Source organism: Echinops telfairi, unplaced genomic scaffold (assembly GCF_000313985.2).
Source record: "Echinops telfairi isolate 266 unplaced genomic scaffold, ASM31398v2 ScPeMD7_7457;HRSCAF=8495, whole genome shotgun sequence".
In the NCBI taxonomy this organism is placed as follows: domain Eukaryota; kingdom Metazoa; phylum Chordata; class Mammalia; order Afrosoricida; family Tenrecidae; genus Echinops; species Echinops telfairi.
The window spans coordinates 10,246,630-10,272,789 of NW_022111357.1; the positions used below are offsets into that span (position 1 = coordinate 10,246,630).

Genomic DNA, 26,160 nt, shown 5'->3' on the forward strand with positions numbered 1-26,160 from the left:
ATCTAGCCCTGAGGAAGCTCAGGAGAGGGAGGCATTCATGTAAATGTTGGGTCATTTTGTCCATCAAAAAAGCATGTGGTTCAGGCAAAGGGGTGCACAGCAGCTTTCCTCAGTCTCAAAGAAGTGTTTGATCCAGTGTTTGATCCAGTGGGGAAAAGTGACAGCATGCATAGAAAGAACACTATGTAGGTAGACAGATGATAGATAGAAAGATAGATAGATAGATAGATAGATAGATAGATAGATAGATAGATAGATGATTGATAGATTACAGATAGATGATTGATATAGATAGATAGATAGATAGATAGATAGATAGATAGATAGACAGATAGGTGGATGGATGATAGATAGATAGATAGATAGATAGATAGATAGATAGATAGATGATAGATAGATAGGTGGATGGATGATAGATAGATAGATAGATAGATAGATGACAGATAGATATATGATAGATAGATAGATAGATAGATAGATAGATGATAGATAGATGATTGATAGATAGGTGGTGGGTGGATAGATGGGTGGATGGATAGATGATAGATAGATACATACATACATACAGACAGACAGACAGATATTCTGATCAACTTTCCCAGAAGCATAGGGCTCTTAACCACTTGTTTAAATAGTGTAAGCACAAAGAATCGATGTGTTGCAAGAGGTGGCACTTGGGGGCTCCAAGTCTCCTCGGCTTCATGAACATAGGAAACTGGCCTGCAGGGACCAGTGATGAAGATGTAAAAAACGGAGATGTGAGCGTGTGAACAGTCATCTTCCTTCTCACCATAGATCATCTCTGGAAGGTTGACAAGCAGAATATTTTTGTTGTTAATGCTTAAGGCGTCACTTTACTTTCTGTAAACTTACTTTCCCACTTCCGCTAGCTGGTCACAAGTCTCTCTGTCTGCCCTGGTCTCCAGGGGTGACAAGTGCTCCTGGGGACCAGGCCTTGGAAGCAGCCTCAGGAAGCTGACCACGCCCAGGCAAGCTCCAGATCACCTTAGGGGCTTAGGGGCAGATTGCCTAAGAAGCAAGATAAGCACGAGCTTACTTGTGCTTACTCAACTGCAGCGAACAAATTTCACTTGGATTTCACCACATCTTTGATTGGGGAAGTAAGCACAGTTAAGCCTGTGCTTACCTTTCTTACGGGACACTCTAGGCCTATCAGGGATTGTAAATTTGAGAAGAGGGTGCTTTGATTTTGTCGCAGGGTGCTGTGGGGTTGGGAGAGACAGATGTCAACTCCACCTAGAAGCAGGATCTATGATGTGATGAAATTGCTCATGACAGATTAGTAAGTAGGCCCAAATAGAACCATGCTTAACTGGGTAATTCAACCCTGTCCATAGCCTACACTCAGAGAACTTCACGCCCTTTGAATGTGCTCCAAATCTCCTTAGAGTGCCCTTCCCCTCTCCTCGAGACCAAGCTCAAAAGTCCTCAGCCATGGGAAGCTTCATCGTTACAATTAAATAGAACGCCATCTGCTCTCAGAGAACTATGGCCCTGTCATTAACCCCACTCACAGTGTGTGACACCAGGCCTCATCCTCCATCCTCCTCTAGGAAGCCTTTCTTGAGCTCCAAGTTCTCTGCCCCTCGGGGTGCTCCCCTGGCACCGGGAACCTTTTCTTCGGAGCATTTATCATATTTTTCTGGTAGGATCTGTCGTTCTCCGGATACTGGAGAACCATAAGAGAGGTCAAAGTCTATCCTCATCTTAATCACTGCCTGGTCTTCAGCAGCTGGCCCACGTGGTCGCACACAGGTAACTGTTGAATGTTATCGAATGTCGTGTTCATCCCACTTCCTCGAATTGTTGAGGGAGGGGCTTCCATCTCACTTGTCTCTGTATGTCTGAGACCAAACCCTGGGTCTAGAACCAAGGTGGCTACTCTAAGCATTTGTCGAATGCACCCCTACATGTCGACATGAGCTCCCGAAAGCCCTCAGTTTGACCATTGAGGTGGTGGTTTTAGCAATGAGAGGAAGGAATAAGTATCCAAGGGTACGAAGCACTAAGTGACTCACCACACTTTTCTGGGCCCAAATTTAAAACTAATTAAAAAATAACTGAACATGATCCCAGGGTTTAAGTGACAATAAACAGAAATATTGATCCCTCCATCTCAGTCCTTACCTCCCCCTTTCTTCCTACCTCGGTAAATGGCACCCCACCCTACAAGGGGTTCAAGCTAAATCCTTCAATCCTCCTGAATATCTGCATGCACACCCCAAACCTTCATCGGCCAATCTGTTGATTTGTCTCAAAATAGATACCGAACCTCCCTTTTTTCATCACCAAGACAATCATTCTGGTCCAACAACTACCACCATCATCTCTCATGTGGATTACAGCAGGATCTTCCTAAAGGTCTCCCAGCTTCCTCTCTCACACCTCTAGCAAATTTCTTTTCCACAAAGCAGCTGCCTAGATCTTTAAATAAAAGTTAATTTGATCATGTTACATTCCTTTCCTCAAAATCTCCAAATATGGAAGTCTCGTAATATGCAGCATAAAATCTGATTTGGCTGGCCTTGCCCCTGCCTCCCTCTGATATCACTCTATGCCATGTCCCATCTCTTAGGTTCCAGCGTGCTGTCGCCATCAAAGTTCACTGCCACCTCGAGGGCTCTGTGCATCTTCACCTGATTAGCATCCAGGTGCAAACTCAGATAATCCCTTGGAGAGAGACTGTTCCTGGCCACCCCATCAAAGGGCACGCTCTCTAGTGCTTTTCTTTGTTTCCATATTATCCTTCATCACCACATGAGATTCTCCAATAAAATTACTTATTTTGATGTATTTATCATGTGCCCCTGGAGCTAGAATACCGGTACTTTTTAAGTTCTGAAATTGGCATACTTATTGACTGGCTTTCCACCTTTCTCCTATCAGAAAGTAAACTGTAGGAGGACGGCACCTTATGTCCCTACCTCCCAGCAGAGTGCCAGATACACCATAGATGCTCAGTAAATGTTGAATGAATTAATACACTTAAAATAGGCTTGGGCAGAGAAGTGAATGTGGTCTTAATGATCAGTAATAGGAATACAAAACATCAAGGAGGGCAGAAGAACGCAACTCCATCATATCTGGATGACAGAACTGGGTTCTGGGAACCACATTGCAACAAACACCAGCAGTGTGTGCAGGAAAGGGGCCAAGATGGAACGTGAAGGGAGATAACTGAATTATAGGAAGGAGAAAATAGAGGAGGGAGAATACTATTCTGGCCTTCACTACCTAAGGAGTTACTGAGGCAAGAAACGGCAAATTTGGTATGGAAGCAGAAGAGGCAGAATTCAGACAAATGAAGACGAATTTGATGGATAGAGTCACATTTCAGCTACAGGAAGACAATCGTATTTTGAAACCCCAGGCTCACAACAAGAGAATGAGGTGGCTTGCAAAGTAATCAAGGCAAAGTAATCAAAGTAATAACCCTGCAAGGTGAACCAGTTGGCAAGATGTTGGAGAAGGGATTCAAGCAGTAGAGTAGGATCTCTAAAGTCCCTTTCAAACTTCATAGGGGGAAACTCGGGGCACTAAGTTCGCTGCTGTAGTTGTCACATGCCTAAGAGTCAAACCGACGTCAAGCGACCTTCCGTAAAACAAACATAAACACTACCACCCTCGCCGCTGTTGGTATGGTAGTCCACTCTAGCAATCCAGGTCGTCGAGAATCTGCTTTTGGTGTTTATTGGTTTCCTGATCCTCTACTTTACCTTGCATGGTGTCTTTTTGTGAGGAACTGGTCCCTCCTGATGATATGTCTCAAGTAAGATCCACACCCAGAGGAGGGAATGGCACCAGGGCCTAGATTCTCAGCACCTAGTATGTAGAATGCTGTGAAGAATAGTGTCAGCGCAAGATCTACCTGCAGGGTCCCTACGTGGTTGAGTCCACAGGGAATCCCCAGTGTCCGCAGACTAGGAATGTGAACAGCCCTGACGTCAGACAAAGAGCCCCGAAATAAAGTCTTGCCACCCTTGCTTGCACGAACAATTCTGGCTGCACTCCCTCCAAGACAGATTTGGTTGTTCTTCTGGAAGCGCAAGGTACTCTGAGTGCTGTCACCAACACCATCATTCAAAGAAGCATCAGTTCTGCAGGCATCTTATTCCTTATCCATTTGAGATGACTGAAAATACCATGACTGGTGTCAGGCGCACCTTAGTCCTCAGAGTGACATCTTGGCTCTTGAACACCTGAAAGGGGCCCTTCTGCTTTCTTTACTACCACTTCCATGGGCTCTGAGTGTGAAACTGGCATAAGGAAAGTCCTCCTCAATGTTTTCTCCGTTGACCATAGTGCTGCTTATTGGTTCCGTTACGAGGATGTTTGTTTTCATTACCTGGAGGTTTAAGCCATACTGGAGACGGCAGTCTTTTTCTCCTCAGTAAGTGCTTCCACTCCTCTTCACGTTCAGCAAGCAGGGCTGTGCCACCTGCATAGCTCCAGCTGCGTCTGAGCTTTCTAGTTGCTCTGCTGCCAGAAAACATCACTACAAATTAAGTTGTGGAAAATTGTGGGACAGGTGTTTTTGGAGTCTAAAGGGGTCCTAGAAATCTCACGGATAGCTCATTGGATTTTAAATGTTATTTTTGTGGGATCATCCAAAAATAGATCTTCCAAAATTTTGACTATCCAAAAAATACATAAGTTTCTAGAAAAAGATAGACAATGTTATAAGATAATGGCTAACGTGAACTTGAGCTTGAATTCCAAAGCTCTACCACTCCCTATCCATGGAGTTTGAGGCAAATTAACCCATCCAAACCTTAATTTTACCTCATCAGTTTAAAAAAAATGATTTAAAAGGTGGTTCCTGGTTATCGGAAAACAAAATTGTGTCTGGGGTCTTAAATGATTGTCTCAAACCAAGCACACAAAACAAGACAGTTTGATCCAAGGATTGTAAACAATAAGATCCAAACCCAGAGGAGGGAATGGTACCAGCGACCAAATTCTCAACACCTGGGTTTGTGGGATGCTATGAAGAATAGTGTCAGCCCAAGATCCACTTGCTAGGTCCCTACAGGGTTGAGTCCACAGGGAATCCACACTGTCCATTAATTAGGAATGTGAGCAGGCCTAATACCAGACAAAGAGAACTGTAAAGTGGTTCTTAGCAGCTGTACTTAGACTGGAATATAAAACTTTGTCATTACATCTCCTTGTGGACCTATTTTTACATTATTCTAAAATTTTAATATCCTCTGCTTTTTCTTAGATTGAGGTATTTGTCTGTTTTATATATGATCACTGTTGATGGGTCTCTTTTAGTTGTTCTTCTTTGCTCTTCTTTTTGTATGTTTTTCTGTTTAGAGCAGTCACAATGGGCGGCTTTATGAAAACAGTAGGTGCGTAATGGAAATGGGGGGGGAGTGGAGAGTCAACACCAATGGGTGTAAGAATGAAGAAAATGGGGGGGGAGTGTGGAGGGAGGGGGGAAATGAGGAGTTGATGCCAGGGGCTTAAGTGGAGAGCACATTTTTTGAGAATGATGAGGGCAATGAATGTACAAATGTGCTTTACACAATGGATGGATGGATGGATTGTGATAAGAGTTGTATGAGCCCTAATAAAATGATTTTAAAAAAAGGAAGGAAGAAAATGTTCCAACGTTGATTGTGATGATGATTGTACAATCGTTTTTAATATGATAGGACTGTTAAATTGGATGATGTGTTCATTATGACCCAATAAAACTATCTTTTAATGATTTACTTCTGTTTTTATTACTGTTGGGTACCGTTACATTGGCTCCGACTCACATGACCTCATTTGAACAAGTCCAATCCCCCATCAGCCTAGTTTCAATCTTAACAAGCAGATCACCAGGTCATTTTCTCCAAGGAGAGGGTTCGAAGCCCAACCCTCTGTTAGCAGCCGAGTGCCACCGGTAGGGGAAGGGCAATTGAATGAGCGCCACCAATTTGAAAATAATTCAAAACTCAGTAACAGATATATGAACATCCACTATTCTGTTTTGCTTTTATGTTTTTGAAATTTTGCATAATGAAAACTAGAAAGAGGGAGAACTCAATAATATTATCTACCTCACAATCTACCACTTGTCTGCCAGTTTGCTGCACTGTGGTGGCCTGTGTGTTGCTGTGATGCAGGATGCTATGCTACTGGCATCTTAAATACCAACAGATTCACCCATGGTTGACAGTTTTCAGCCACAGGTTTCAGTCAACCTTCTAGTCTAAGATAGACTAGACAAAAGAATGTGAGAGTCCAATTCGGGGAGGGGGGTGCTATCGAAAACATTATAAATAGATGTTCTGAAACGTGAACCCCTTAGGTTACAAGGCCCTCCAAACATGGCTGAAGAAGAGCTGCCTCCTCGGAGTGGAGTCAGCGTTAATGACGCAGATGGAGTAAAGCTCACTCCAAACCTTCCTCGGATGCTAGAGTGACTATGCACCAGAGGAAATAACTGTACACAGCCAGTAATAACATGGAATGTAAAAAGTATAGATATTAAAATTAGAAGTTGTCAAAAATGAAATGAAACATACAAAGATTGATATCTTAAGCATTAGGGAGCTGAAATAGACTGGTAGTGGACATTTTGGATGAGATAATTATATGCTCTACTATACTGTAAGTGACAAATTCAAGAGAAAAAAAATTGTCATATTCATTGTTAAAAAGAACATTCCAAGCTCTACCTTGAAATACAATGTTGTATATAAGATAATAGCCATGCACCTACAAGGAAGACCAGTTAATATTCAAGTTTATACATTAACCACTAATGCTAAATATCAAGAAATTAACGTTTTTATCAGCTTCTTCAATCAAAATTGATCAAACATGCAATGAAGATGTATTTATTATTAACGGTGATTAGAATGTGGAAGTCAGAGTTAAAGAATGTTCCACAGTTGGAAGATATGGTCTTGTCGATAGAAATGATGCCAGAGATGGCAGGATAGAATTGTTAGACCAATGATGTGTTCATTGCAAATACAATTTTCAACAACATAAATAGCAACTATACATGTGGATCTTGTTGGATGGAATACACAGAAACTAAATCTGTGGGAAAAGAGAATGCTCCCTTAGAACAAGGGCAAGGGCTGACCTTGGAACAGACCGTCAATTGTTTATATGCAACTTCAAGGTGAAACTGAAGACAATGAAAGGAAGTCTAGGAGACCCAACACACAACTTTAAATACATTGCAGCTAAATTTGGAGATCATCGCAAGAGTGGGTTTAACACATTGAACAGTGATGACTGAAGACCAGGGGAGCACATGAAGGGCATCATATATGAAGGAAGCAGAAGGTCACTAAACAGACAAGAGAGGAACGACGAATGCAATGCCAGAGAGACTCTGAGACGTCCTCTTAAACAGAGAATGGCTCTGGTGAAAGGAAGAAATGATCAAGTGAAAGAGCTAAACAGAACTGTTCAAAGGGCAGCTTGACAAGCATTAAAATGAAATGTGTGAAGACGTGGCGGTAGAAAATCACAAGGAAAGATCCGTGTCTGGCATTACTCACACTAAAAGTACTGAAGAAAAGTGCAAGCCTCGGGTTGAAATATTGAAGGATTCTGTCCACTAGGATTGAATGACAGAGGACACACTACAGATGGTTGAGTTAATGCATAGAGTCACTGAACCAAAAGGATTTATTTCAACTATTTCAGGATGTAGCCTATGATTAAAAATAAAAATCCATGGTATTGAAGGAAGAAATGTGTGCTGCATTGAAGGCACTGGTGAAAAACAAGATACCGGGAATTTACAGAATTCCAAGTGAGATGTTTCCACAAACAGATGCAGTGCTAGATGTTCACTCATGATGCCAAGTCACCTGACTGGAAGAGATTCACATTCATGATGATTCCAAGGAGAGGTGATCCAGTGTAATGCAGGAATTATAAAAAATATTGATATTTCATACAAGTAAACATTTTCAAAAGCGAATTAAAAAAAACAATTACAGAAATTCAGGAAACTGCCATAAACTGCAAAGCGGATTCAGAAGAGGATGCAGAAAAAGAAGATTATATCATTTCTGAGGTCAGATGGATTTTGGCTGAAAGCAGATAACACCAGAAAGCTTTTACCTCTGTCTTATTGACTGTGCAAAGGTATTTGAATATGTGCATTAAAAACAAATCATGGACAACACTGTATAGACTGGGAAGTCCAGAACAATTAATTGTGCTGATGTGGAACCTATACTTAGACCATTTATACAAAGGAATACTGCCTGGTTTTAACTCAGAAAAGGTATGTGTCAAGTCTGTGTCCCCGTGCCAGATTTAGGAAGTCTACATAGTAAGCGAATGATCGGACAAGCTGGACGGCATGAAGAGGAATGAAGAGTCAGGATTGGAGGAAAACGCGTCAACAGTTTGCGAGGAGGGCAGAAGAACAAAAAATCACATCAATGTGAATGAGGGGGAGTGCAGAGTGGAGACCCAAAGCCCATCTACAGACGATTGGACATCCCCTTCCAGAAGAGTCGCAAAGAAGAGATGAGCCAGTCAGAGTGCAGTATAGCACCAATGAAACATACGGCTTTCCTCTAGTTCTTTAATGCTCCCCCGCACCACTATCATGATCTTACAAATCCAATTCTACCTTACAAATCCGGCTAGACCAGAGCATGTACACAGGTACAGATAAGAGCTGGAAACACAGGGAATCCAGGACAGATAAACCCCTCAGGACCAATAATGAGAAAAGCGATACCAGGAGGGGAAGGGGAAGGTGGGGGAGAAAGGGGAAACCAATCACAATGATCTACACATAATCCCCTCCCTGGGGGACAGACAACAGAAATGTGGGTGAAGGGAGACATTAGTCATTGTAAGAAATGAAAAAATAATAATAATTTATAAATTATCAAGGATTTGTGAGAGAGGGAGGTAGGGAGGGGAAAAATGAGGAGCTGATACCAAGGGTTCAAGTAGAAAGAAAATGTTTTGAAAATGATGATGGCAACACATGTACAAGTGTGCTTGACACATTGGATGTATGTATTGTGAAAAGAGCTGTATGAACCTCCAATAAAATGATGTTTTTAAAATGATGAAGGTAAAAAACTAATGCTTCCATATGGATTACATGTCAATACAAAGAAAACAAAAATATGCCTAAGTGAACCGATAGACATCGTCATGATAAATAGAAAAATATTGAAATTATTAAGGATTTCATTTTGCTTGGTTTGACAAACAGCACTCAAGGAAGCAGCAGTTAAGATATTGAATACTATATTGCAGTGGGCAAACCTGCTGCAAAAGAAAGCACTCTCTAAAGTGTTGCAGAGTAAAGATAACACTTCGAGAACTAAGGCATGCCTGATCTAAGTCCTATCATCTTCAATTGCCTCATAATGCATGTGAAAGCTGGACAATGCATTGGTGATCATTTCAAAGAATATTGGTCACAACACGGATGGCCAGAAGGATGAGCAAGCCTGTCTCAGAAGTACTGCCGGTTTGCTCCTTGGTATCAAGGATGGCAAGACTTCATTACATGTACTTTAAACCAGATAAGAGATATCATGCTTGGTAAAAACAGAGGCTCAGAAATAAGGAGGAGGGACCTCATTGAGATGGACTGGCACAGTGACAGCAGCAATGTATTACAGTGTCACAGGATGGGTGAGGGTGGTGCAAAACTGGGTGGCATTTCTGCCTAGGGTTGCTATGAGTAGAAATGGACTTGATTTCACCTAACAATAACAGCGACATTCTCATTGTAATTATGGATTTAAAGCAATTACATCATCGTTCTACTAGGGATTTATAAAACCTAATTGCCACTAGGAATACTTTAAGTGTCCCATTTAATCATCTCCCACCCACACCCACCCCCCAAAATCCCTAAGACATGAATGTTCATCACCTCCATTTGGCAGATGAGGAAACCAAGGGCCCCCATTGGTGAAACGCCATCTGAAACCAGAGTTATCTCACTTCCCCCCTTCACATTACCTTTATTCCAAGAATAGCTCATTATGTTTCACTTGGTTGATAAACACATGATTATTATCATTTCTTCATCTAAGCTTGCAGTTCCCTAACTCTGTTCTCAGCAGCAGAACCCTTTAGTCAATGTAGCTTTACTCTGGACTCCAGCAAGCACAGCAGATCAAAGCAGAACTGCTCTGCTGAAACAGATCCTGGGGCTCAGCAAGCAGGCACTTGACTCTGGGGTGGCCCTGAAACATCTTAGAGTCTATGGCACACCGGTTGAAGACCCCAGATAGAAGCCAACAGCCACTACCAAATCCGAATTGTTAAAGAGTAAGAGCAGCCTTCTCTTGTGAAACACCTCTTGTGCTTTCCTGTCACCCATCACATTTGATACTCATTATCAACCGAGGTGGACAAGGCAGGGCACATCATCATCAATTTTTGGACGAGAAAATCAAGGCCAAATGAAGTTAAGCAACTGGCCAAAGGTGAGCCAGTTCAATCTTCCGCCAAGTACAGACTGGAAACAGAGTCTGTGTCCATTAATTCTGTGTGACCTGGCAGAGAGCGTGCCATCTATGGGAAATGACAGCTGATTCTTGGTTCCTGAGTAGATGGCTTTGGTAGGGGAGAGGGGCTCAGTGTCACGGGCGGACCATTGCCATCAGAGCCATGTCATATTGAGAGCAGGGTAGGGGAGGCAATAATAGCCAAAGTGTTTTTCACCATCCTCTGCAGCAAGCAAGTGAATGCAGCAGGCAGTAAAGACTGGTGTTGCAATTCCACTTCCCCTTCTAAGTCTTCTAGGTCTTGCTTAGAAATCCCTGAACCCAGAGGCACCTGGTAATTGCCTGAAGGGTTCCCTCCATTCCACAGCATCGCTGAGCCGAACTAGAGCATGTGTTGGAATAGGCAACACTTAATTATCACTTAGTCGTAATTAGCACTTAATTATTAACACTTAATCCATCTGTAAAATGGGGACACTAATACCTGCCTCATAGAGACTCCAGGAGGACTAATTAATGCTTGCAGCCCACTTTGAAGATGGAAAACATTGATGAAGTGCTCAACGGTGACATGACTAACCACATTGGATTTATTTTCTTTCCTTAATGAGGTCCCGTCTTCCTCTTGGCTCCTCCCTCCCCTTGTGAATTTCCATTTCGCCCCTGACAGTATCTGCCCAACTTTGCCCTGGTAGAGAAACACTTAGCTCCGTATTTCCCAGACACAGGATTTCCCCATCCTGGAAACTGGCTATTTACAGCCATCTTCCCGCACTTTAATTTGCTATTACGTCCTCTGAATATGTCAATGCCTTCCCAGTAAATATTTTGATGTGAGCTTTTGCAGCGGCTTCTGTGGAGGCTGAATGGGACAGCTGCTCCCTGTATTAGGGAATTCCAGATGTGGTTTAAAAGCACCAGACCCGTCTGTGAGAATGCCCAGCCTTTGTGGGTAGCAGGAAGGAAGGATCTTCTGGTTGGCTCTGGGGAAAGCCATCTAACCTTCAGCCTTGGCAGAGATGGCATTTCAAGGACCTCAGACCCAAATCTGGTCTAGCTCTACCTTTAGGATGAAATGTGTCCCCTTGGTGGACTGGTAAAAGTGGCAGCTGGAACACTGCCCTGCCCAGAGCCAGGGTCAGCTTTGCTGTAAAGGTTGGACAAAAGACCAGGATGCAGGAGGAAAAGTATATAGCTTTAGGATGTAACCGACCTGGACCAGAACATTTCCCCAGCAAGCCAGACCTTAGCTCCTGCCCCCTCCCCCAAGTACCAACCAAGCAAGGAGACACTTACTCTTCGTGAGCGTTGAGCCCATGGTCCCTGGGAGTCCCAGCCACGGGGGCAGAGAGCTGCTCCCTCCAGGTCCTAGGCTGCAAGGCCTCCGGCAGGCCCTGAACCCTTTTCCAGATTTCATGGCAAGTCTTGTCTAAGCTGTCTTGCGGTGTGTCATGGTGGATCCAGATGTATCTGGGGAATGGGCCCAGGGCGGAGGGGCGCTTGGCCACCAGGGCCAAGGATGAAGGGAGCCCATTCCCACTGGCCATGCTGCTCCCCTCTCGCCTGCAGCCCCTATGTGCACCCAGGGTTCGAAGACAGGGGGCGCACCCACCACCGGCCCTCATTCACTAGGAGGGGAGACGAGGCCGCGATCCAGCAGAGGTGAGTCAGTTGGGTCTGGCTGTTGCTCCGGAAAGGTGACTGGGTTCACAGGCCCTGGATTTGGGGGTGAGTGGTGCAGCGGGGACAGGGACGGCTTCTTGTGACTTGCTACTATTTGCTCTTTCCTGACCTTTGCCCCTCTCCCCGTCTCCCTTAGAAGAAAATATTTAAAAGTCAACAAAAACCAGTAGCTTAGTAACCTTAGAATCCCCTGGAGCTCAGGAACCAGGCGCCTGGGCGAGCCGAATGACATCTGGGAACAGCTGGAGGGGGAGGGCTGGCTCTCCCCACAGTGCCTGACACTACCCCCTCGGGACACACCCCTGGCACCTTGTGAGCCCTGGGGTTCATCCCATTTTCTGCCTCTAAGGCAGCGGAGACAGGTTAGGAGACTGGCAGTGTGCTAGGCACCTTTCGGTCAGGAGGCCACCAAGAGTCGCAGCACCGCCTTCCCAGGGAGCCCTGGGCTCTCTGAAAGCCAACGGCCTGTCCGCCGAAACCACCCCCTCCCCCACCCCCCAGGACCCCTCTCTTGCTCTTGCCACTAAGCTCCTTCGGCCCCCCTTTCTAGCTGCTTCGCTGTGGCCACACCAGGAGGGAACATTTAGGGGCAAATCCGGGGCGCTGTGCCCCCCACTGCAGCCCCCCTGGTGTCCTGCCGTGCCCCCCACACCCACCGGGTCCCGCGGATGGGCACCGAGAAGGGTCTCTACGCTTTAAAGGCGCTGTCCTGGTGGGACAGGCCAGGCTAGGTGACTGGGGCTGGTTTGCCTGCCAGTGGCTCACAGGGCGCCTGCCTGCGCTGGAATTCTTTCTGTGGGTTTCAAACGCAACGGTTCCCTGCGTGCGCGGGCCCGCCAGGGTTTGGCGTCCCAGGCCCCCCGGTGGTGGCCTCTGGCTGGGGTCTCCCCCCAGAGGTCACCCTCACCTGGGTGCTCTTCCCTCGGGGAGTCTGGTGCCCGCCTCAGAGGCCCTGCCCCTGGGTCAACCATCTTTCCCTGGTACTGGTCTTTGTTTTCTCTAGGGGCTTGTCCTGTGCGGAGCACTGGTTTCTGAGCTCACGTGATCAGGCTTGTTATTCATCCGCCTTCAGTCGCTCCCCACCTTCCTAATGCCAGGACCCCTTAATACAGTTCCTCATGTTGGGGTGACCTACCCTCAACCATAAAATTATTATAGTTGCTACTTCTTCACTGTCATTTTGCTACTGTGATGAATCGGACAACCCCTGTGAAAGAGTCATTCGACCCCCAAAGGGGTCGCGGACCCACAGGTTGAGAACCGCTGGCATGAACAGAAAGGGTGGCCCAATCACGAAGGGGCGTGTCCAAGACAAGTGAGTCAGCAGGGAGCTGGGCTTCAAGCAAGGGCACTCCTGGCCTGGGCGGCCCAGCTAGCCATCTCTTTCAAAGAGCCTGGAACTTGCAGCTGAGCAAACTCAGGCAGAGGAGCTCTGGGCTCAGGCATCCAGGATTGCCCCTCCAAAGTTTCCTCCTAGGGGCAAGAAGGAGAGAGCTGAGGGGTCTGGCAGTCTGTGGAGGGTTGAATTCTACACAGCCACTTCCCAGCCGCGGATACGGATCCTTGAAACACTTGTTTAACGTCTCTGGTCCTCCTCCATTCAGATTCCAACTGTTGACTGAACCCTTTCTTGGTGCCTTCCTGGGCACCATGGGGGCATGAGAATAAGCAAAGTCGCTGCCCCTTCTCTTGTGGAGCTTACATTGCAGTGCGAGGAGACAGACCACAAAGCAGTGAAGTCAGAAATAAGTGTTCACTACAGATCCCTGGTGACGCAGTGGTTAAGTGCTGGACTGCTAACTGAAAAGGCTGTGGTTCGAAGCCACTTGTAGAAAACTATCTAGCAACCTGCTTGCATAAGGAGGATTTGGGCTTGCAAACTGTAAGGAGCCGTTCTGCTCTGTCTTAAGGCAGTGGAGTACAGATCTCTGCGTGGCACAACGGGTTAAGAGCCTGACCATGAGGTGGCACAAGCAGTTTACTCTTCACTGACAAGCTAACACTCAAAAGGCTCGGGCCCACGCCAAGACTTGGGGCTGTGTCTTTGTAAAGATTATAGTCGAGGAAACCCCATGGAGTTGTAACCTATGTCGTCTCCATGAGTTCAGGGTGATGACAGCAAATGGAGCCCCGGTGGTGTGTAGTGGTCATGCCTTGGGCGACAATCTGTGTGGTTGACAGTTTGAAACCACCAGTCGCTTCGGCTTCCTATTCCTGTGAACAGTTACAGTCTCAAAACCCCATGGGGTCGCTGTGAGTCAGCACTGACTTGATGGCAGGGAGATCACAACAGACAACAGCTACTGCTCCAGAAAGGAGTCAAGTGTACCTGGTGATGCATCTGAAGACACTCTTGCTGTTTCTGAAATGGGGAAAAACATGCCACTTTGAAACCCGTGAGATCGCTATGAGTCAGAACCCACGTTAATGCAACCAGTTTGGTCATGTGTTTGTGTTTTACCAGATCAACAGGGGGCTGTGATGGAAATGAACAAGTGAGGGAGACCGTGTGTAAAGTAGGAGTAGTCCTGGTGGCACAGTGTTAAAGTGCTCGGCTGCTGACCGAAAAAGCAGTGGTTCACAGTCACCATGTGGGACGAGGAGGCGTGGAACCCTGCTTCTGGGAATAGTTGGAAATGGTCTGGAGCAGCCCTGCCCTGCCCCGTGGGTCTCTCCGAGGCCCCTGCGACTTGCTGATAGTGGGATTGGTGTGGGTGTGGGTATGTAAGGGGCCGGGGATGCCAGAGGTGCCCAATATAACACTCTGGCTCTTTCCAGAGGGGCTGATTCTGGGAATATTGACTTTGACTTTTGAAATCGGAGCTTCATTCCCCTTTTGATTTTCATTATAAATTTGAAGATGTGTTCCTTTGGGGAAAATTCCAAAGACCTAGACTGAATAAAATTAGAGTTAAGAATGTAGAAAACCTTTTAAGATAGTGTATTTAAAGGAAAAGTGATCATTTCTGATGAAATATTAATAGTTCTGAAAATGTCACTCCATGTTTGTCCTGCTTGGCATTTGGTTGGCTAACACCTGTGCTTAGAGCAGAGCGCCGACCACGCTGAGCCGCACAGGCCACAGGTTTCTGAAAAGTTAGCCAGCAGTGCACTCACTCCGCCTGCTCTTCTTCCCCCACCCCCAGCAGGAGACTGGGCAGCAGGGTCTGGGGCAAAAAGGAGTGGGGTGGGGGGAGAAATATGTAAATGTTTCTTAGAACTGACAGCCAAGGTTTTGTTACTGGATGCCATGGGTTCGAGACTCTAAAGCACTGGTTCTCCACCTTCCCAATGCCATGGCCCTTTAATATAGTTCGTCATGTGGTGGTGACCCCCTCCCCAACCATAAAATTATTTTCGTTGCTACTTCATCACTGTCATTTTGCTACTGTTATGAATCGGGTGACCCCTGTGAAAGGGTCGTTAGACACCCCCCCCAGGGGTCGCGACCCACAGACTGAGAACCGCTGCTCTAAATGATCCAAGAATGACACAGAATAAGTGTGTGAGAAACAAGCGGTTTATTTCGCATAGCGAGAAATGGAGACAGTCAGAGTAGTCTCGCAGAAAAGATGGGAAGGGAGCTGGGTTCCACTTTTTATGAAGGAAGACAAGGAAATTGTAGCAGCAGCTAGGTTGGAGGTTGGGGAGGTGGGGTTTTCCTGGAAGGGGTGCTCCGAGTGCGGAGTCACTGCCCATGCTGAGTATCTGCAAACAGAGTGGACCGGTCAGTGCTGCCAAGGTAGCCAACGCTTAGTAGGTCACGGCCATTGTTCTTACTTCTACTTGGGAGGAAATTCCTGCAAGATTGCTGATAAACACGCACGAACCACAAGTTTCCTTTACTTTCACTACACTTATTCCATCTGTATGCTAAGCAAATAATACAAGAAGCTGGACTAGATGAAAAAGAACTCAGCACCGCATTGGAAGGAGGATTATTAACAATTGATAATATGCAGATAACACTATCTTGCTTGCTGAGAGCGAAGCGGACTCTCAGCACTTGCTGATGGAGGTCAAGGACTGCAGCCTGCAGTCTGGATTACACAACTCAATGGAAAGAAAACCCAGCTCCTCATCGCTTGGGCCCATAGACAACATCAGGACCCACGGAGAGAAGATTCAAATCCAGGAAAGGATTTAATCTGCTCGTATCCACAATTGGTGCTCAAGGAAGTCGGGGACTCCAGTGACGTTCCACACTGGGCCAATCTGCCTCACAAGATTGCGTGGAAGTGTTGAAGAGCAAGGATGTCACTTTGAGGACGGAGGTGCACCTCACCCACAGCACGGCGTGTTTCAGTCCCCTCTTCTGCATGTGAAAGCGGAACAATGAATGGGAAGACAAAGAGGAATGGATGCCTTTGAAGTATGGTGCTGGCAAAGAATGGTGAAAGTACAGTGGACTTCCAAACCACCAAAACTCCCTGCCACCAAATTGATCCCAACTCATTGTGACCCTATAGGTCAGAGAAGAATGGCCCCTATGGATTTCCAACACTCTATATCTTTATGGAGGTATACAACCGCATACTTCTCCTTTGCAGTGTCTGGTAGGTTGGACCTGCTCGCTTTGTGGCTCGCAGCACCAAGGTTCTTTGAACTGCCAGAAGCACAAACAAATGTGTCTTGAAAGACGTCCAGCCAGTGATCCCTAGAAGCCAGGATGGCAAGCCTTCCTCTCGTGCTTTGCACAGGTCACCAGGAGAGGATGGTCCCTAGAGAAGAATCATACTTAGGACAGTGGAGGGGCAGTGAAAAAGAAGAAGAGCCTTCATACGATGGACCGATACAGTGGCTGCAACGGTGGACTCCAGCCTGAGAACAATGTGCGGCTGGCGCGGGGCCGGGGAGGGTTTCTGTTGTACATAGAGGGGGGCGCTTTGAGTCGGAACCGATGGGATGCTACCTCACGGCAACAACTACCACGAGCTCAGGCTCTCAAAGGAACGAAACAAAAGCTCACAGCCATGGAGTAAATTCTGACTAATGATGACCCAATGCCTGGGACAGGGTAGAACTGCCCCTGTGGTTTGACAAGATTGTAACACCACGGGAGTAGAAAGCTGGTCTTTCTCCTAAAGAGTGCCTATTTTTGAACTTCAGACCATGTGGATCTCAACCCAACTCATAACCACTATTCCACCAGAGCTCAAGCCCAGGCTATCGCTGATGATGGCCGAGCTTGAGGATGGGGCAGGAACTTTATGAGATGATGCAGTTGGTCTCGCTGGGTCGTTGTGCAACATTTCTTTCTGGTAGATGGGACAATCCTGCACTGCCACTCCCTAACTGATTCCTCTGCCTCCTGGGTGGTCTCGGTTTCTAGAAGTTTCTGAGGCCTTAAGCAAAGACCTTAAGTGACGTGCTTAGAGAGAGTTTCATCAGATAACTAAATAAAATACACTTAGAATATCCTATTCCTCCATTGCACTGGCTCCACTTCGAGTGTGTGGCTAAAAGCTGTGCCATCTTGTGCACTACAGAGAGCACTTCCATCTTCCCAAGACACATTCTCCAAGCAGACTGACTGAATTCAACTTCTGAGTTCACGCCTGCTGGCAGTGCAGGACCATGTGAGTTAGACAAAGTGTCGGTGTGGTCAGGGGCTTTGCAGTGGGCTCAGACCCAGCGATCCAACACACAACAGAAAACAAAGCACTGGCTGGTCCTGCACCACCCTCTCCATTGTCCTTATGTCTGAGCATCGCTGCAGACACTGTCGGTCCAGCCTGCCAAGGGCTTTCCTCATTCGCTGTCCTTCTACTTGACTAAGCCCGAGATCCTTTTACGGAGACTGGTCTCTCCTGACAACGCGTACAACTTAAATGAGATGACGTCCTGCGGTCCTGGCTTTTAAGGAGCCTTCTCGCTGTGCTTCTTCCAAGACAAATTTGTTTATTCTTACAGTCCGTGGTGCGTTCAGCGCTCCACCAGGACCATAATTCAGATGCATCCATTTGTCTTTGGTCTTCCTTATTCCGTGTCCAGCTTCCACATGCATATGAGGTGATTAAAAATACTACGGCAAGTTTTCTTTCAATAAGAACAATGAAATGCCATGATTTGGGTCAAGCCCCCTTTGTCCTCAAGATGACAGCTTGTTCTTCAACACTTTAACAAGAGCTTGCATAGAAGATTTAGCAATGCAATATGTCCTTTGATCGCTGGCCGGCTGCTTCCAGGAGTTTTGATTGTGGATCCAAGCAAGATGAATCCTTGAGAATTTCAAACTTTCCTCCAGGTATCAGGACATTACCTCATGGTCCACTTTTGGTTTTCTTCACATTGAGTTGTAGTCTATGCTGAAGATACCGCACGGTCCTTGATCTTCATCAGCAAGTGCTTAACAAGGCACGTCCCCTTGTAATGGTCTTCATTTCATCATCTGGAAATTAGAGATGAAAACAAAGAATGGCTGTCTTCTAGAATTGTTGTAGATAATCTATTACTACGTGATTACTCAACACATGGAAAGTCCTGGAACAACACCTGCCTAGCACATGAAAGTGCTCTATGTTGCTTGTTGATTCCATTGAAATGTGTGCATCTGAATCATGCCTTCAGGTTATGGGTGGAGAGCGGGCACTGCAGTTGGACTTTCAGCTGTACTGGGAAAATTGCTTGGTGTTAGAAGAATAGACTCAAACAATCTTCTAAGATACTGTTCCTTTGATCACGGTGTGGATTTTCTGTACTTGCTATAATGAATTACCATGGAAGTGGTGACTTAACCCAAGAAAAATGTATCTTCTCACCCCTCTGGAGGCCAGAGTCCCAAATCAAGGTCCTAGAGAGCCATGCTCCTTCCAAAGGCTCTGGGGGAAGAATCCTTCCTTTCATGGTCCAGCTTCTGGTAGCTCCTGACATTCTTAATTTGTGGATCCCTTCACCCTGGTGCTATGTGTTGCACCACAAACCACAAGATCAGCAGTTTGAAACCACCAGCTGCCGCACAGAAGAAAGATGAGGCTTCCTACTTGAGTAAAGATTTACAGTCTCAGAAACCCACAGGGGCAATTCTAGTCTGTCTAGTAGAGTTGCTGCAGGTTGGTCTCGACTTAATGGCAGTGAGTTTGGGTTTCCAGTCTTCATCCTTGATCTCAAGTCTTCCTCTGCCTTATAGGAACCCTTGATTTAGTGCCAACCCAGATGATCCAGGATGAGTTACTCTCAAGCTTCTTAACCTCATCTACCAAGACCCTTTTTCAAACATTAGGCCACCTTTTTAGGAGCCAGGGATTAGGATGTTCCCCTTTTTCAGGAAGTGACATCATTGCATTCATTCACTACAAGTACCTATCATGCATCAGCATTGCGCAAGGCACAGTCCAGTGAGGAGGGTAAACATTTCATAAGTGCCTGGCTGTAACAAGAGGCCAGTTGTAGAAATAACAGCACTGCCACCTGTCTGACTTTAGGGGGGATAATACAAATCGCCATTGATACAAGGCTGAACCCTGTGAGGTGGAGGTCAGAGATCTCTCCTCTCCAATCTGACACCAGCTGCCCCTCCCAGTGCACTCTCTACTGCTCCTCAAATTTTCAGAATGCTTTGCCGTGACCACACAGAACTAAGTGGCCATGCTTGCAGTTAGATGGGTTTATGAAGGAATGAGCTACAACTCGGGGTCGGGATCAGGAAGCACGTAGGTCAAGTCTCCCTTCTTTGATGTAGGATAGCCCCCTCAGCTTCCCTTAGTCATGCAGGCCTCCCCACCCCTCAACCCCACCCCCCAGCCCTCCAAAGACAGGATCCTCTCAGCTCTGCCACTGGGTCCCTTCTGGGCCTGTCACTGTCTTTAATGTTTCAGTCTTTAATTGTGTTACTGCTCTTTTAGAAGGTCCCTTGACTCCTTGCCTCTGCTTCCCCTTTCTTTCTCACTATGTTTTCCTGCTCTTTTAGCATCTCGGAAAACCTCTGCAGGCCTGGCTGCTTACATATACAACAAATTCCTCGACAGTGCCAAGATATAGCATTGCCACCAGGGCCAGGGACTAACCCCTGGTTCCCTGGGTAGTAGACACTTAATTTGCATATTATGCACTACTGGGCTACAAACTCACTGAATGTGCATAGTCTGTTGACCAATCCCTGCAAGGCGCCTACCAATCCCAGGGCAGGTGGTCGCCCAGGATCAGACAAAAAGTATGACCTCAAGCTGTTGACAAGCAGATGACTCAGGAAATGCCAAACAAGTGACAGACCCTCCCTCTAGAGTAGAGAATGAGGGCAAAGGTCATGCCGCAAGGCTCCGGGGAAACATGTCTCAAGTTATTTCTCCAAAGAGTCAAGACAAAAGGTCATTTCACCCCACTGCTCCCCAGGAGGGGTCCCATAAATGCTTATTCCAGACTCTGGTCAACACCTGGCTATGACCGGTCAGCACTACTTTGTGTGCTGAAGATAGACTGTTGAGGATGGTGAGGACGGTTTGGCCCCTGGCTTCTTAGAGCTTCAAGTGATGGACGTGGACATCATTTCATCTGTGGACATCATTTCATCTGCGGACTATTTTTCACCTTAGAAATGCTCCCTGAGGGTTGGGATCAACTCGCTCACAGTCGGTTTTTCTTACCAAATAACCTTACAGAGGCTATTTAACCTCTGCGTGCGTTTTCTCATCTATGAACCAGAGGTATTTAACATCCTGACCTCATAGTCATAATTGATAATACTACATGGCAGATGCTTAGAAGAGTAAGCTTAGCACACGCTATATACCAAGTCATGTTAGCTATTGTGATTTGCAAGTCTGGAATTTTGCTTTCTTATTTGGCTCCAGGAAAGTCCCAGGAGAAGGCAACTCAGCCTACTGATTCTCCAGGTAATTTCTGTGCTCACCTGGCTTCCAGATCTGATCCACCCCTCGCCACGTCCGAAGAACTCAGGAAGCTCTTCACAGGCCTGAAGCTTGTTCACGCTCCTTCTCCTCATCTCCTGTATTTTAAGCACATCCACCTATCATCATAAACATAACTTGAGCAATAAAAGAAAATTGAAAGGATTTTTTTTTCCCATTTTGCTTTTGAAAATTTTGGACCATCCGTAATTCACTTAATTTACGACCAGTTATGATTTCTCACCAAGCTTAGTGCCTATTTGGAAAATCTTGTGCAGTGAGAAAAATCCAACCTACAAATTGTTATCAAATGTAATGAAATTTTTATGACTACTAAATTCAGCAGTTAATGAAGTTGACATAATGTTACAGTGTGCATTTAATTAAATATTTACTGGGTTCCATGTTGTGGATTTCTTTGTGGTATTTTGGAGCTAATAATAAAACTTTCAGGGCCCAAACTTTTTCTGTAGGCCCTCATAAAAATCAAAGAGGCACCCATTTCCAGATCAGTCACTCCTAATGAGTCAAACAGCTCAGAGGAAGGTCGCTGGGGGTGGGACACACACTCATTCCCTGTGAGACATTCCTGTTGAGAAGACACATGGAGCTACGCTAGAGCCCTGGAGCTGAGGGAGCCATGGTGGTCCCAGGCAAATTTTGTCACGAAAAGAACATTCGAATGGAATTAAGAAAGAGGAGGCTGCAGCCATATTTCATGGGAGTGGGCCTTCCCTGGGTGCAGGGAAGTCAGCCACAGGCAGCACTTTGTAAAGGAAGCTAGAGTCTTCTGGGAGCCAAGCTGTGGCTCTGTGGCTTCTCTTTCTCAGAGCCACCCCAACAAGCCCTGGCACAATGCACAGGGTTTGACCCTTACCATCACCCATTCTTTGCATACCTGTGAGGAGGTAGTTAAGAGCTTGGGTGGTGGTAGCTGACAGACATGAAGTTTAACCCCCACTCTACAACATATTAACTGGTGCCTTTGTGCATGCTTAATCTCTCCGGAATGCCTTCCTCTGCAGAATGGTAAAAAAAAACCATGCAGACAGATTTGGGGGTAGGTTCAAATAGGGAACAGCATATCAAATTCTCCACACAAGGTCTGGTTCATAACAACCCCTCAATAAAAAATACTGATGATGAGGGTAGACATTCCAGTGGCACCATGGAGTAAGCATTGGGCTATAAAATGAACGGTTGCTGGTTCAAACCCACTGGCCGCTCTGTAAGATAAAGATGAGCCAATCAGATTCCACAAAGATTTATAGCCTCAAAAATTTTAGGGGCCACTTCTACCCTGTCCTATAGGGTAGTTAGGAGTTGGAATGGACTTTAAATTGGCAGCCATTTGATAATGAACTATCATTAATATTCTTGTAATAGAAACATGGCCACCTGTGAGCTCTCTGTTTACAGACAGAGAAAAGGAAAGCCAAGGTTGGCAGGGGGAGGGAATGTGGTGTTGTCCTGGTGGCCCAGGAAGAGATAAATAAAGGCAGAACCCACGTGCCCTTCTGTCTTCCTACTTTGGGTTTGTCCACTGAACCAAACCCCAGTCATGCGAGCTGGCTTAAGAACACCTGGAAAGAGTCGATATATGTGGTAGCTACATAATCTGTTGTCCATTTGAGACTTAAGAGTGAAGGGATGGAGGCTACCCTGTCAATCAGGTCACAGCTTGATGACCTTATTTGGAGGCGCTAAGGAGACAAATAGTTCGCTGGAGGCGGGACACACATACACACCCTGTAAGACATTCCTGTTGAGAAGACACATGGAGCTACGCTAGAGCCCTGGAGCTGAGGGAGCCATCGTGGAGATCCCTGCCAGCGCTGAGATGCTTCCACCACAACCGGATCCATAAGACTTTCCACCCACTGACCTGTGATCTTCCTGAATTCAGCATCATTGCATGTGTTGCATAAGTCTGAAGATGACTTTATAGATTGGTATTGGGCATATGGGCTAATATCGGACTTATGGACTTGATCTGGACTGGGCTGCGATGTTTACTCAATATTCAATTGCTCTTGTATATAAAGCTCTTTCTCATAGACATATGAGTGTCTATGAATTTGTCTCTGTAGTCAACCTGGACTAGCACACCTGGCAACTAGAAGAATAGTGTTCTGGCCTTTCTCCTTAACGTCCACGCTGGCACACGGGTCACCAATGTGCACCTGCTTCAGAGCTGAAAGATCATGGTGCAGCTTTCGGATGGAAAATCCAAATGGTGGCACAGAAGACTAAAGCCAGCTGTGGCTCCACCCACAGAGTCGCCTCGTGTCCAGGCACCCGGATTGGTCAGGTCACGTGGAGGTGAATGGTAGTAGAGCTGGGTATCCCTATCTGTCAGCTACAGCAAAAGTGCAAATACATCAGATGGCAGGGTTTTCCCTTTCTGACAGCAGAAAACACACATCTTCATCTGCAGAGACAAAATGTTTCCTGGAAATAACCCCAAGCATGAATTTATCATGAGTCCTTGTATAAAGGACACTGAGTGACAGAGTGGGCAATATATTTAATTCTGTTTTCATAAAAGACAGAAATGCCGTTAAGTTGGTCAGTTTCTCACATCAGGGTTCTCTGAAGACCGAGAGAGTAACATTAAATCATAACTCAGAGAAGCCATTTCTTTAAGGAACTTGGATAATGAAGCCGAGGATAGATACCTTTGGGTCCATTCCACAAACATTAGGGAGCACCTGCCCAAGCATCCATCCATCACCCAGCCATCCATCAATACCAACCGGCCAGCCACCCACTCATCCACCCCACACCCAGGCACCCACCCACTCAGTTAATAGCAACAAAATGCCCCCCACCCCCATGCCATGCTGCAAGCACTGGTGAAGGTGGCTTGTAATAACCGGGAGTGGATTTTGAAGGACAAATAGGAGACTGGCCGAAAGAGAAGCAGAGTGCGAAGCTCGGACAAGAACCCAGAGGGGAGGGAGGGACAGAGGAAGGAGACAGGAAGGGAGGGAGAGAAGAGAAGAGTGTGGAAGAAAGGGAGAGGAGAACAAGTACAGCTTATTTCCGGAGTGCTGGGTCTTGGAATGGCTGGGGAGTGGGGCTCAGAGGGGTAAGGAAGCTAGAGGGGTCAAGCTGGAGCAGATAATGTAGTCTCTGGTAGTCTCGAGGGAGCTTAGGAAGTCCTGGGAAGACCGGGGAGCTGTCAAGTCAGGTAACTGTTTTAGAGAGGTAAGTAGTGGCAGGGATGAAGAAGCCTTGCACCGGGGCAAGAGCAGAGCCAGCACTGGTCACGTGGCCACTGCTGTACACCTTCCGGAAAAAGACAAGGCCTTGGTTAGAGTCTGAGGGTGTTCCGGATGTAGAAATGAAAGGAATGGGTGGCTGCCTGGATTCGTAAGTCCAGGGGGACCGCCCCAGTTTCTGGCTCCAGAACCAGGTGAGGGCCGACACCATCTCCTGAGGTTCGAAACTCACCTAGGAGGAGGCATCATGGCGGAGGGCTGGTAGCTGGCAAGTTCAGTTCTGAGTAGGCTGGCTGGAGGGGGAGGCAGAAAGGTCTGGGAGGCCCCAAGAGGAAAGAATGCCAGACAAGGTGCAGGCAGTGGGGAGTCCGGGACAAGAGAGCATTTCTATCCTTTCTTTAGAGATGCCCAGTCCTCTAAGCCGAAGTGTCTAAACTGTGGGTTGTGACGCCATATGTAACTGAATGTGAGGATAGGGGAACATTTGACAAGGTTGGTAGGTGCCATAGAGTCAGTTTCGACCCATAGCGACACTGTGCACACAGAGCGAACCACCACCCAGTCCTGCCTGAGTCCGCTCTTGCAGCCGCTCTGCCAAACCACAGCCTTCCTCTTTCTCACTCTCTCTACTTTACCAAGTCTGATGTCCTTCTCCAGGGACTGGCCTCTCCTGACCACATGTCCAAAGTATGTGAGACAAAGCCTCCATGCCATCCCCGCTTCTAAAGAGCGCTCCAGCTGTACTTCTCCCCAGGGTTGTTTGTCCTTTCGGCAGTCCGTGGTACTGTCCATATTCTTTGCCTGAGCCACAATTCAAATGTGACAATAGATGAAGTTTTCTGAACAGGCCAAGACCCAAAGTTAATTTAGAACCAAACGGGTAATGAATCCAAGGTGTTTCTGGCAGCACTTGCTCATGCTGCAAATTTCTCGAAAAAGCGATTGCAAGAGGAAGAAGTTGAAGAAGCCCTAGAGTCTAGGCAGAGCCAAGCAGAGAGCTGACCACGAATGCGCTGCAAGGTGCAGGGAGATGGACAGAAGAGATGCGAGGCGTCCTTCCCCTCTCCCTTCCTCTGGGAGTCCCAGACTGCTTGAGTTAGGCCAAGCTCTGCCCCATCCTGAAACATGCCATGCCTTCTTCCTGAAAAGTGCCCTTTCTCCCCTCCCTACCTTTCTCCCCAGGTTGGCTCCCTTGCCTGTCTCCTCTCCATCATACCCTGCATCTCTCCCAGAGCCCTATAACCAGGTTTTGCTGGGGGACAAGGACCACTGGGTCCACTTGATTCTTTTTTTCTTTGTTTCCTTAGCACCTAGCGCAGAGACTGGCACACAGATACCTGCTTGTGGTGTGAACAAACAAGGGAGCGAGGAAGGAGTAAGCGGATGACTGCACAAGATGTGCTAGAAGAAACGAGGAGAGGACCTATCAGGGTACCGCTGTAAGCTGCTTGAGAATCGCCAGCATTTCAGTGGTACAATACTGTTCAAGATCAGCCCTCCCTCCTATGCTCATAACAGTGCTTGGTGGGTGACTTTCTTCCACAGGGCCATCTGGAGACCCTGGGTTTCTTCTGTCCTGTGGAATGCTCTGGTGGTGTCGTGGTTCCGCCTTGGGCTGCAGTCTGCGTGGTTGGCAGTTTGAAACCTCCAGCAGCTTCTCAGGAGAAAGCCTGGGCTTTCTACTCTGGTAAAGTTACGGCCTGGGAAACCCACGGGGGGTCACTATGAGTCAGTATTGGCAGTGAGCTTGGGTCTAGTCTTTTGAGTGGAATGCTCTGCACATAGTCGGCAGAGAGAGGGTTTTATGGGATGAAGCCTCAAAGGGACACACATCACTTCTGCTCACACTCCTTGGGCGGGAGCACCATCTCATGACCACCTAACTGCACAGCAGAGGAAATAGCCTCCTGGTTAGGCAGCCATTCCCAA

General features: G+C 46.7%; 1 protein-coding gene across 1 annotated transcript in view; it reads right to left on the reverse strand.

The window, feature by feature from the left end:
* The window catches only part of CUNH1orf94 (chromosome unknown C1orf94 homolog), a 49,171-nt gene extending 37,068 nt beyond the window's left edge, over window positions 1-12,103 (reverse strand). The window contains exon 1 of the mRNA XM_004704985.2: window positions 11,775-12,103. Within this exon, the coding sequence (XP_004705042.1) occupies window positions 11,775-12,103 (329 nt within the window). The remainder of the gene's footprint in view (window positions 1-11,774) is intronic.
* Between the last annotated feature and the right edge of the window lie 14,057 nt (window positions 12,104-26,160).